This window comes from Protomyctophum bolini, assembly GCF_963924005.1.
Source record: "Protomyctophum bolini genome assembly, chromosome: 8".
Classification (NCBI taxonomy): Eukaryota; Metazoa; Chordata; class Actinopteri; order Myctophiformes; family Myctophidae; genus Protomyctophum; species Protomyctophum bolini.
Window position 1 is genome coordinate 44,821,932 of NC_137869.1, and position 13,381 is coordinate 44,835,312.

The following is a 13,381-nucleotide window of genomic DNA, read 5'->3' on the forward strand; positions in this document are numbered from 1 at the left end:
GTACTTATAAGTATACAATTCTGGGGGATCGTTTTTTTTTGTTGTTTTTTTTTTACTTTACTTGCATAATGTCCATTTTTCAATACTTTTTGTACTTTCACTTTTTAACAGCAGCAGAGAGAGCACAGGGGAAGAATGTCTTGTTTGTAATATGCACCTTATGTAAATTAAAAGCATACAATAATAAATGCTTGCATAAATAAACTATCAGGATACAGACTACAGCTCAAAGAAACACAGTTGAAAACAGTGTGCCTCTGCCAATCACTCAGCAACACCTGCTGCTTGATTGGGGATGCATTATTATTATGGGTCTGGGCACACCTAAGATTTTTCAATACTTTTTGTACTTTCACTTCACTAGGATATCTGGAATCCTATAGTTTCTCAGAGCAGTGGTTCCCAAAGTGCACGTTCCAGGGGACCGCCAGGGGTCCTTTGCGGGAGTTCCAGGGTGTCCCCATATAGCTAAATGATAGTTTGAAACCAAATGGACCCTTATGGGTCTGTAACTCTGAGAGTGTATACAAATGGAACCATTTGTATACACTCTCAGAGTTAAATTAACATTGATTTTTACAATTATAACTTGGGGGTCCCAGAGATAGAAATGCCATTAATTGGGGGTCCCGTAAGACTACTGCATGTCAAACTGGGGGGTCCTTGAAATTAAACGGTTTGGGGTCACCGGCATAATATCTCTTCAAACGAGGGTCCGCGGGCTAATTAGTGTCCATGTGGGGCTCCTTAATTGACATGAAAAGGTTTGGGAACCACTGCCTTAGAGGTTCTCTCTGCACTGTTTTGATGCACTTATTTATCTTGTTTATTGGCTTTGGGTTTCAATGAACACTTAATTGGCACTGTCAGGTGGAAACCTTGTATGTCTAAAACAGTTAATTACTTTTCAGGAGATGGGGGGGGGGGAAAGAACCCGTGGTCCAGCTGGATCCAATGTAGTTATTGATTAGACACAAGCTCTTGTTAATGCTTTCCGTTGGTTCAAAATTTATGAAAATAATTACTCAGACATACTGTATAGCTATACATATACAAATATGGTTTTACGAGGGTTTCTGCCCGACAGCAGCACCTTTCTGAAGTCGCTCTAAGCCCTAACCACGCCAAAGGGTCACCATGCAACTCCTTGGGACCAAACGCTAAAAGCAAACACTAAAACCGTCCCGACTCTTTGGTGTGGTTTGGGCTATTGAATTACATGCGTTGAATCACTATAGAGTCAACGTGGGTCAACAAGACATACCGAGCCCATCGCACACCGTCTGCGACCGTCTGCGGCGCGGTGGGTTGCCGCGCGGCGCCGCCTGGAAAATAGAACTGTGTTTTATCGGCGCGCCGGGCGGCGCGGCGCGACGCGGCGGACGGAGCCGGTGTGCGTTAACGTTCATTGAAAATAATGGAGGGCCGCGCGGCGGACGCAGCCGGTGTGTGCTGGGCTTCACACTGCATGGGCAACGCTAAAGCCGTCTCGACCCTTTGGTGTGGTTTAGGGCTTTATGGGCTGCTAAATATCTAAACTGTAAATTGTAAAGGGTGGACCCCAACTCCAACCCATTCTGGACGCCTTTTGGTGTTTTAACTAAGCATTATGTTATAGCCTACTTTAGCTATTTTTGAAAAATCGTTAAAAATGCGGCACAAATCTTTGAATATATATTCTTTCAGAGCGAACTTTGTTTTTTTGTTTTTTTTACGCCAGGCCTACATGGGTTAAGAAAACGTACTGTAAAACAAGTTACTGTGAAGATTTTGATTTATTATTTTAAATTAAATTACCATTAGGCCTATACCGAGTACGGCCTTCTTTGTCTATTTGATAATATAGCCAATCTACAAGCTCACAACGATGCGTTGTTTTTTCGAAATATTTTTGACACATTTTGAAAACCTTTGAAATAACTTGTGAAATGGAACAGATCTGTATGAGTACTTTTAGATTTAGTAAGTATTTTTTTATTGCATCATTTTATTTTCATATGCCATTATATTATGCTCTCCAACTTGCTTGATAAACACACCATGGTTACACGGTGAGGAAGTTTGTCCCTTCCTAGTATCCGTTGCTGCACGACGATTGGTCGATGGTAAAAACATGGCGCTGTCCGCGGAATTGTAAAAAAAAACAAAAAAACACCAGTGCTTTATTTGAGATAAATAATGTAGACAATTCATGTTCTAACTTCTTTAGTTCAACAGTAAATAAACGAATGGTTCCGTACATTCGGTCTGGTGCATTTGCGTGATTCTCCTCTCTGTGGTAAGATATGAAAACACCATTTTAAACCCTGTTCAACACAACTATAGTAGTCTAGTACCGTACAAACCGCAATAGCTAACCCTGCTAACGTGCTAACGACAATACACACTCACATGTCAACACGAAAGTATGCAATAATATCACTAGGTTGATTCACTACAGCAGTGCACGGTTCCCAAACCTTTGCATGTCAAGGACCCCCAAATTGACACTCATTAGCCCGCGGACCCCCCATTTGAAACGATATTCCAGGGACCCCCTGCCCTCACAAGAGACCGAGAAGATTTATTTTACGGCTCTATACAGTGATTCTTAATCCGTTTAATTTAACCCCAGTTTGACATGCATTAGTCTACACGGACGGACCCCCATTTAATGGCATTTCTCTGGGACTCCCATTTTATATTGTAAAATGAATGTTAGTTTAACTCCGAGAGTGTACAAATGGAACCAAATGGCCCTTTTGCTTTGGTTATGATGAATTCCCGTTCTGTTCTTTGGCTATGTAGAAGTGTCTATTTAAATTGTACGTCTCTAAATGTTTTGATGAATTGAACATGGTGGACCCTCTTGTAAACAAGTGTAATGCTTAATTATGGGTCGTCCACTCACAGTTAACAGTCTTTGTATTGAGTTTGTTGCTTGAAATGTACTGTAATTCTGCAAACTGTTAATAAATATTTCAATCAATCAATCAATCCATCAATCAAAACTATCATTTAGCTGGGTGGGCACCCCCTGGAGCTCCCTCACTGTGGTTCTCAACGACTCCTATAGCCCTGCATGGTCCAGTGTGCTATATTCACACTAAACGACCCTCTGCAGTCCCCAGAGACCTCAATTTGAAAGACTGTACTGGAACATATCCTCAGTGCTCATTTAGTTCTGAGAGTAGTGTACACTATTGGAGTGATGGACTCGCAGGGTCCATTTACAGTACACCATTGTTTTGGTTGCATGGAACCCCCTCAACGACACTTGGATGGTGGACCCCATGTTGAGAACCAGTGCATTATCACATGGGCCACACATTGGATGGTTGCAGTGATGTAAATAGGTTTTCAATGTAATGGGTCCCGGGATGCACAGGTGGTAATTCAAATGAGTCCCAAAAAATTCTCATGCGTCCCAAAAAAAAATCAGTGGTGCAAGTCCGTGTGGGGGTTCGCGGGGTGGGGGGGAGCCACTTGGCCTTTAGTGTGGTCAGCTTTTTGAGGGCACAAGGCCAAGTGCCAGGGCATGAAGGCCATCGATTAAAACAATGATTTTAAGTCCCCTTAGCTTAAAGGTTAAGGATGATTACATTTTTTTTTAAATTTAAAGGCGAACATTGGTTCAGAATAGTGGTTATTAAATAAATAATCACTGCTTTAAATAACAAAATATAAGTAGCTACTGTTGTACAATATTGTAAACATATCTGTAACATGGGGTCCCAGTGCAGAGATGAAAATCCTAATGAAATGGCCTGGGACCCTGTCACCCTATAGGCTAATTCATATACATTTAATTTGGGGGTCTTGAAATTAAAATGGCTGAGGATCACTGGATTAAACTGAGTTAATTCACAGAAAATACAATGACAGACAGCCTACAGTCATTTGTATAGCCATATGTTTCTGTTCTGCCTTGTTTTTGTTCTGATAACTTTGATATGTTCCTTGTTTTAAAATTTATTCTATTGTTTATACTGCGCAAATTCAGCACCTTCTAACTTTTTTTTGAAAATAACACCATCACATTTATTTTTACTCACTTACATAACTTTTGAATGAGGGTTTAGAAAAGCTTATATTTTGTGCTAAAGTAATATATTGAATAACATATAAATGTAGATGTTAAGGCTAGACTGGCATAGCCTATGCCATAGGCTATGCCAGTCTAGCCCCACCATGCCATAGGCCCTATGGCATGGTGGGGCTGCAGGACTGAGGACTCTGGAGATAAGTCAAGTGTAAAAAGCATTTTGTACAATTGTGTGCTTATGAACATTTACCACGTTATGTCCGCATTGATACAGAAATGACTGATTATTAAGCGAGCGACGCGTGGTGTAGAGTGAGCAGCACGCTCTGGTGCTTGGCTACTAGCATTTGGCTAGCGATATTAGCCGTGGCCAGCAAAATATACTATTTACTATTTGTAATACTGTACACCTGTAATGACAATGAAACGGATTTCATTCCGAACTGAATTCTGAAATCGGTGTTAGATTTTTGTACACTCGGTTAGTCACTATAGCATTTTGAAATGTGTGGGTGTGTGTGTGCGTTGTGCGGTGTGGAACAGTTTAAAATTTATTACTGAAAAGTAATACTTGGCCGGTGCAGAGGGGTTTTCTGATGCTCCGAGCAGGTTTTTTGGGACCGATTTGTTTTTCTCATGATCGGCCGATACTGGACCGGTCGCGTAAGGGGCAAATTTTAATATTTCCAAAATTATTATATGTCAAAACTGTTCCTGTGTGTGTGTGTGGGGAGGAAGGGGAGAATGTTTAGGCCTGTCACAAAAATGCAAAATGATATTATACAATATATCTGATGTTTACATTCATACCACTTAAATGGTGAAAAAAAGATCGCTTTCTCCCGATACGGTACGTAAATGGCCGGCGATCACCGATCGGAAGTGAATATTTTGCCGATTATCGGAGCATCTCTAATAAAATATCACGGATATCTAAAAACCATTTTTTTTGTCTCTTCATATAGATCTCCAGCCCTTTGAACCAGACAGACAGACATGCCTGCCTTCCGCCAGGTGGGAGAGAAGCAGCTTCCGAACCCGGTGCTCTGCATGGCCTGGTCTCCCAAAAGAGACCTCATAGCCCTCGCCAACACCACCGGAGAGGTATAGGCCCTGCTCACTGTCGCCACTCATTTCAGCCTGTATTAACCTTAACCCATTCTGACCTGAGATCAGATTCATACGAGGTTTCCACTGGGACACACACTGCTCTGATTAACCCATTCTGACCTGAGATCAGATTCTAAAAATGTCAGTCGTTCTTCGATTTTTTTCAAAAATAGCAGACCTACAAGCTTGTAGATCTGCTATTTTTCAATAGCTAAAGCATAACGTGGTGCTAAACACCAAAACGGGTTCCCGTTCAGAATTTACACCTGAGGACGATTATACAAACAAACACAAAAAAAGGATTCCAAAACCTTACAGTTTTCTGGAAAAAAAACCTACGTTTCTATTTCAGTGGTGCAGCAGCTCAACCGTTTCCATGTCAAGGAACCCCCCCTGGAATTATCTAGATGTGGCCCCCCCATTTGAAAATATGTTGTTCCAGGGACCTCTCGGAAGCAAAGATTTGAGTTAAAACTAAGCGTTTGCTCTGAAAGAATATATATTCAAAGATTTGCGACACTTTTTCAACCAAACAAAAAAATAGCAGATCTACAAGCTCGTAGCGTGGCACACAGCTTGTAGATCTGCTATTGTGAGCTTGTAGATTGGCTATTTTCAGCATGCGCCCCAAGTGTAAAATCACTTGTCCATCGTGGGCCGCCAAAATACATTTTTCGTCTTGTGATATTTAGTCGAATAGAACACTAAATCATCTCGGATGACTTAAAATGGGACTAAAACTATCTTATTCAAAAGACTGACTAAATCAACACAGACGGGAACGGGAACGGGAACACCGAGTCATGCATTTCCAATGACAGGCGTGTGTTTATTTTGGATTCAATCGATCAATTGTGTTCCGACTTTGATCCATAGAGCCAACGTAGTATACTTTTTAAAGATTAAGGTATATTTTTCATTAATTTTTTTCTGACATACTTTTCTTTTTTTTTTAATTCCAATGTTTATCATTCAAATCCTAGTGTTTTTGCCATTTATTTGGGGGGGGGCACGCTTGCAATATTCTCACGACCGACCAGGTGGGGCCTCAGAGTCACTGTCTCTGCTTGACACTTCCCATCATATTTATGTTGTTTTTGTCTTGATACTGTTGTAGCTGCTGCTTCACCGATTGGCCAACTTCCAGCGGGTGTGGATCTTGCCACCCAATGAGTACACGGGAAAGGAGATCACTGCCATTGCCTGGAGACCCGATGGCAAAAGTAAGAGTTTAGAGTTATTACCCATTCTGACCTGAGATCAGATAATATAAATGTCTTCTACGTCCTGACAGTTTTCTGAAAAAGCTATGTTTCTATGTCAAACTCTGCGTCATCAGTGCCCATACCCGAAGGCGGGGTTTGGCGAAAGGGCCTTTCTGTGTGGAGTTTGCATGTTCTCCCCGTGTCCCCTAGGGTATTTACCCTCACCAAAAACATGCAGTAATCCTGGTCACTAAACTGCCTCCCTCTGGCCAGCCGGGGGCGCCTGATGGAGGGGAAAGGAACTGGTTGGAATAACGTGTTCCTTCCACACGCTACACGTCGTCCAACCAGGAAAACTCCCCCCCTGTCAGGTGTAAAGGAGCAACTTGGACACTCAGGCATGAAGGAAGCATGAGTTCAAGTCCGTTGCTCTCCCCCATATATGGGGACTAGGTTGGCGGAGGGTGTGTTAGAGCCCTGCAGGATCACATTAGATCATTGACACAGGGGTGAAAAATGGGTTACAAAATCATGGGATAAAAAAAAATATATAAAAAAAAAAATTGTATTTTGCTCCTCCTCCTCCTCCTCAGTCCTGGCGTTCAGCCTGGGAGACACCCAGCAGGTGGTGCTGTGTGACGCGGAGAAGGCCGAGATCCTCCACGTGTTCCCCGTGGAAACGGCCGTGTCCTGCATGCACTGGATGGAGGTGCTGGAGGAGAGCAGGTCGGTCATCATTTATTTAGCCCATTCTGACCTGAGATCAGATTCATATATGAGTTTTCCACTGGACACACACACACACACACACACACTGGTCTGATTAACCCATTCTGACCTGAGATCAGATTAAAAAAAAATAGCAGACCTACAAGCTCGTAGCGCGCCACTCGGTGGCGCTGCTATGAGCTTGTAGGTCTGCTATTTTTCAATAGCTAAAGTACGACATGATGCCAACACCAAAATGGGTTCCCGTTCAGAATGGGTTAAAGTCGACTAAAATGTAGACTAAAATGTATTTTGGAGGCCCTTGATGGCGTCGTAATAGGCTCATTTTTACACTTGCTGAAAATAGCCGTTGTACGAGCTTGATCGTGCGCTAGATCTGCTGTTTTCAGCATGCAAAACGAGTGTAAAATGACTGGATCCTCTTGTCCACTCTAGTCCCCTTCCTAATATTTTAGTGTAGTTTCTGTCCGTTGACGAAATTGTCAATACGTTTAGCTTAACCTTAGTCATAATATAGCTTAGTTTTCATTTAAGTTTCCATTTAGGTTTTTGTCAGTGGAAAAAAGGTAGTCGACGAAACATTTTTCGTCCTAGTTTTAGTCGACGAAAACAACACTGGAACCAATGTAATGCACAATCTTTATAAAGCGACGCTATATAAATGCACCATTTAAACATACAAACTAAACAAAAAAATACATAATGTATATATATATATATATATTAAAAAACAGTAAGGTTCAGCTAAAAAAAGAGGCACAAATGTACAGTGACATGCACAATAACATGAATGTTTTTTTTCCACAGTGCCCTCAGCTCATTCTACACCTCCGAGGATGAATCCAAACTGTTCCTGCCCAAGTTGCCAACACTTCCTAAAAGGTAGGAATATAATACGTTTCGTATCATTATGTTTAGGACGGATCATAATCGGTGTTCTTTCTATCGTGTTAGGCCGCAGTCACCTCTATCAGACAAGCGTCTTATGGTTGTCTGATGAAAAGCATCAGACAAGACAGCTCCCAATGCATTTCTAATGGGAGTCACGTGGTTTCATCAGACAAACGTGTTTCATGGGGGGGGGGGGGGGGGGCAAGACACAAGACACAAAACATTTTGTAGGCGACAAGCTGAAGAACAGGGCGGCACCTCAGACAAGACAAAAAGGGTTGGGTTTACCCGCCAACCAATAGGAGAGAAGGTCCGTTTGTTACGCTGCACTGGGCGGTCTTTTCACACTCTGAGTCTGTTGTTTTTTTTCTGCATAGTGCAGACACGGAAGAGGAAAGAGCCTATGCACTTTTGTAACGAAAATGATTTTATTGTTAAGTAAAGTAGTTTGGTCTGTTCCAGTAAGCAATTCAACAGGAAAATATAATCCCTGCCCGTCGTGGCCGAACAGAAAATTAAAACAAACGTTATAATTCAAGGTGCATGCATTTTATCATTCACTCCTAACCTAGCTCTGGTCTATATAGCCTAATGCTTATATAATTCAGGTGTCGCGTCGACTCCGTTCAGATCTCTCGTTCCACCTCGTATCAGTTTGTTATTCCACCCGACCCATAATCAATAGTTATCCGTCTGACTGCACGGACCAACGATATAAAAGGACATCAGTGCTTTACACAGAGGATGCGACATTATAAATGAAGGCCTACTTCAAACCATTCCATATGATTTGGTTGTTAAAATAAAATAAAACTGTTAATATGAATGAACATGTTTTCCGTTCGCATGGGCAGTGCGCATTGGACTGGATATTATGAAACAGTCGTAGCCATGACTTATATTTCTGAAAATGCTACTGCTCCCAAACAATCATTTTGGGCAGAGAGAGCCGTGCGCCCAGGCGCAACTATAGGCTCCAACTTGGAGACGCATGTCATCTCTTATCCTATATTTCGCCTATAGCCTGCATCGACGTCTGCGTCATGGCTAACAGCCTGAAATGCAGCAAGTCGTGTGTTGTGGTAAAATGGATGCGCTTTATTAAAAATAATGGAGTCGTTGCTAACAGAAAATATTAATTTTCCACAATGATGCCATGCTTAGTCTGCGTACCTGGAGGCTATATACATACACACGGAATCAGTGCCAGACTTGGCACCTACTGTGGTAGTGGTACTGATAAAGTGGAGACGCAACACGTTGACACAACCAACAAGCTACTATAGCTACTGTGTCCCGCAGCTAACAGCGTAAGGACAACAACAGGCAACACGTGGATCTGTTTCCGCATGTCCTCGCACCGCCCACGCACCGCCCAGATTCCGCAAAGCATTGTGGTCAATTGATGCGACAAACGACAAGACAGATGAAACCATAAAACATTGATAAGACGCTTGTCTGATAGATGTGACTGGCGCCTTAGATTGCTGCTAATTGCTACCACATGACAGCAATTAGTGTAATTAGTGTAATCGTCTTCTGTTGTGCCTTTTTGTGTCCCATGCAGCTACAGCACAACATCAAGGATATTCAGGTACGGTAGGTGCATCATCAGTGAAGTGACCTGACTCTGCCAGTTGGGGGCGGTATTGAGTAACCATGTTCCTCTTGGATCTGGCAGCGTCAGGTCATCAGTGAAGCCCATCGACGCAACCCCAAGTAGTTCATTACCGGTGTATATAATTATATATAAATATATAATATATATACATATATATACTATATATATATATATAGTTTATTTTAGGGATGCGCAATATTGTCATGTTGGCCCGATATCCGATATTGATTGCAGGGTCTAATTGTGTCTAATTGCAAACACACGTGTGTCCGGTGGTAGGGTTTACCTTACACCTTGTTGTTAAATAAGTACCGGTAAGTACAGTTTTGGGCGGGAACCCCTTTTGGTGTTAGCATTATGTTATGCTTTAGCTATTGAAAAACAGCAGATCTACAAGCTCATAGCGCACCACCGAGTGGCGCGCTATGAGCTTGTAGGTCTGCTATTTTTGAAAAATCGAAGAACGACTGACAAAGAAACATAGCTTTTTCAGAAAACTGTCCGGACGTAGAAGACATTTTTAGAATCTGAACTGAGGTCAAAATGGGTTAAGTGATGGTGGGGGCCATCGCCCCCCCCCCAAAAAGTAAGCACTGTAAGCACTTTTATTTTATTCTTTTACTTGAATATGACATTGTTCAGTAGAAATATAAGACACATGAACTGTTTTTGTTTGAAAACCTGCAAAAGGGGTTTACACATATATATTTTCATTTTTATTGTGATAAGCCTAGGCTTCACGTCTATACGTTTTTTTTTTCCAGAATAAGAAAAAAAAAACTTCAAAGGGTATTTATTTAAAGACGGTTATACGCCGCGGACAAAGCCAACTCATGACAGCAAACACAATATTTTGGACCAAACGAATAATTACAATTTTCTTTTCTTTTTTTTTTCTTCTTTCTAATTATTTGTTCGGCCCAGTTTTTTTAGTTTGTTTGTTGTCATGATTTGTCACGACAAGAGTTGTCTTCGTCCGCTGGCGTATAAACGTCTTTAAATAAATACTCTTTGAAAAGTCTATGAGGAAAAAATGAACGGGGGAATCCTTTCCCGGGCCCTGGCAGCCAGGGGTCGGGCCTGCGACGCTCTAGTCTATACTGTTGTCGTCGTCATGTGGTATCCATTTGTTTTTTGTTTCAGTGAGGAGAAATCGGATGAGATCTTGAATCTTCTTGGTGAAGTCAGGTAGGTGAAGCGTTGTGTGTTTGCAGGCCTTAGACAGACAGACAGTGTGGTTTTCTCTGCGAGTCAGACTGAACCCATGCTGTGTGTGTGTGTGTGTGTGTGTGTGTGCGTGTGCGTGCACAGGCTGAACATCCTGGTTCTCGGAGGAGGGGACGGCTTCCTGGAACTTTACGCGTACGGAATGTACAAAATCGCCACTCTCGCCGGGGTAAGGCTCTTCTTCACTTCCGTTCCAACAACCAACCAACCAACCAACCAACCAACCAACCATGGCACACAATACAATAGCATAAGCCCCTCCCCCTGCCTGTCCCGCCCCTTCTGAAACATTGAACCCCATTCAGGGGCCGGGAACCCCTTTTGGTGTTTTAATTAAGCGTTATGTTCATACTTTAGCTATTGAACAATAATAGCAGATCTACAAGCTCATATAGCGTGGCTACCGAGTGCTGCCGCGCTATATGAGCTTGTAGGTCTGCTTGTTTTTTTGTGAAGTGTGAAAATGTGGTGGGAAATCTTTTGAATATATATTCTTTCAGAGCGAACGTCTTTTAACTCAAATCTTTGCTTCTGGGAGGACATATTTTCAGATGGGGGGGGGTTCGGCGGCCAATTTACATACACATTTTTGGGGGTCCTTGACATGAAAATGTTTGAGAACCACTGACATTAGAAACATGTTTGTTTTTTTCAGAAAACTGTTTGTATTTAGAAGCCTCAGGTCTAAATGGGTTTTATCCCATTCTGGGTGTTGTAAGCATTAATATGCTATACTTTTAGCTATTTTCGAAAAAATCATGAAAATGTGGCTCTGCCTGAGCCAACAGTTCTTAATTGAGGAGGTCAGCATGACCCTCAGCTCAGTACTTGAGTATATTTGAGCTGGCCTTTTTCCCCAAAGGTCCCGGGGACCTGTCGCAGCCTGAGCCTGTCGAGCGACCTCAAGTCGTTGTCGGTGATCACGGACGTCCCACACAGTGCCGGCAAAACAGAGGTCTGCTACATTCAGGTAACGTCGCTTTCATTTTCATCCCCCATTTTGGGGGTGACGGCCCGGGAACCCCTTTTTTTTGGTGTTACATTACGTTATGATTTAGCTATTGTGAAACATGGCAGATCTACAAGCTCATAGCGCGTCACCGAGTGGCGCGCTATACAAGCTTGTAGGTCTGCGATTTTTTTTTAAATGTAGTGAAAATTTGTCGCAAATTTTGGAATATATATATTTTTTCAGAGCGAACGTTTTTCTTTTAGCTCAAATCTTTGCTTCCTGGGTGGTCCCTGGAACGACATATTTTCAGATGGGGGGGGGGGGGGGGGTCGGAATGAAATATTGAGCACCACTGATATAGAAACATGAGGTATTTCGGAAAACTGGAGGATTTAGAAGATTTTTTTTTTTAAATTTGCGACACTGGGGATGGTCAATGTGAGTCAGTCCTCCTCTTCCTCACTTAGAGGCATACTTCACCCCCAGAATAGCTTTTCGTTCTACAAGTTACACCCCAAAAATGGCAGAATAACATCAGTTACACGGTTTACGGTGAAATGGTAAATGGTGCATTTATATAAGCGCCTTTATCCAAGGCGCTTTACATAGATTTGTGTATTTACATTCACACGCATTCACACACCGATGGGGGAGGGAACCATGCAAGGCACCAAGCTGCACATCGGGAGCAATTCGGGGTTCAGAGTCTTGCTCAAGGACAGTTTGAGCACCAACTCTGGGGGGAGCCCACAGGGTTCGAACTGGCAACCTTGCGGTTACCATCCAGCCACTCTAGCCCATATCCTCCGCCGCCCATACATGCCTCCGTGAATCCTCGAATTCACGGAGAATTATTATGTCGGGCGGCTGTGGCTCAGGAGGTATAGAGCAGGTCGTCCAATGATCCGTGGGTCGGCGGTTCGAATCCCGGCTCCTCCTGTCTCTACATGTCAAAGTGTCCTTGGGCAAGACACTGAACCCTATACGTCGCCTCCAATGAGTCGGTCGGTGTGTGAGCTCGCCACCGTCGGTGTGTGAATGTGGGAAGTGAGGACGCTGGCGTCGACTGTCCGCCGCTTCACCTCCCAATGTATGAACCATTGTAAAGTGCTTTGAGCACTTGGAAAAGCGCTATGAAAATGCAATTCATTATGTCACAACCTTCCTTCACGTTGAATGTAGACTGAATGGAGGGGGGCTCAAAGAATGAAAACAGCACAGGCTACTGTATATCAACAACAACTGTTCATAACAGATTAAAATATATGAGCTCTCTCTGACAGCTGACTCTGTGTGACGTGGGAGCAGTTTTTTATAACACTGTCACTGCTGGCCTCGTGAGGAAGTTCTGAACAAGAGCGATACATTGTTGCCGTGGCCAGTGATGAAAATAAGGTTTTCAAACGTAATGAGTCCCGGGATGCAGGGAATGGTCTTTTTAGATGAGTCCCAGGGACATTCTATGAGTCCCACTTCAACGACGTTAGGAGTCATATTTTGCAATTTTTTTACTAATTGCAACATTTAACTCCCATTTCATTTTATATGGTTACAATGTGGTTATATTCATGTAGAAAACAGAATCAAAAATGATTATTATAACTAAAGATAGCAAGAATAAA

The 13,381-nt window shown here is 42.6% G+C and overlaps 1 protein-coding gene across 1 annotated transcript in view; it reads left to right on the top strand.

Moving 5' to 3' along the window:
- Nucleotides 1-2,123: 2,123 nt before the first annotated feature.
- The window catches only part of anapc4 (anaphase promoting complex subunit 4), a gene marked incomplete at its 3' end in the record, with an annotated part of 30,252 nt that continues 18,994 nt past the window's right edge, over nt 2,124-13,381 (top strand). Inside the window, exons 1-9 of the mRNA XM_080770579.1 lie at nt 2,124-2,278; nt 4,990-5,128; nt 6,252-6,357; nt 6,933-7,065; nt 7,876-7,950; nt 9,527-9,553; nt 10,724-10,768; nt 10,892-10,976; nt 11,670-11,777. Coding sequence (XP_080626705.1) covers nt 5,021-5,128; nt 6,252-6,357; nt 6,933-7,065; nt 7,876-7,950; nt 9,527-9,553; nt 10,724-10,768; nt 10,892-10,976; nt 11,670-11,777 — 687 coding nt within the window. The 5' untranslated portion in view covers nt 2,124-2,278; nt 4,990-5,020. The remainder of the gene's footprint in view (nt 2,279-4,989; nt 5,129-6,251; nt 6,358-6,932; nt 7,066-7,875; nt 7,951-9,526; nt 9,554-10,723; nt 10,769-10,891; nt 10,977-11,669; nt 11,778-13,381) is intronic.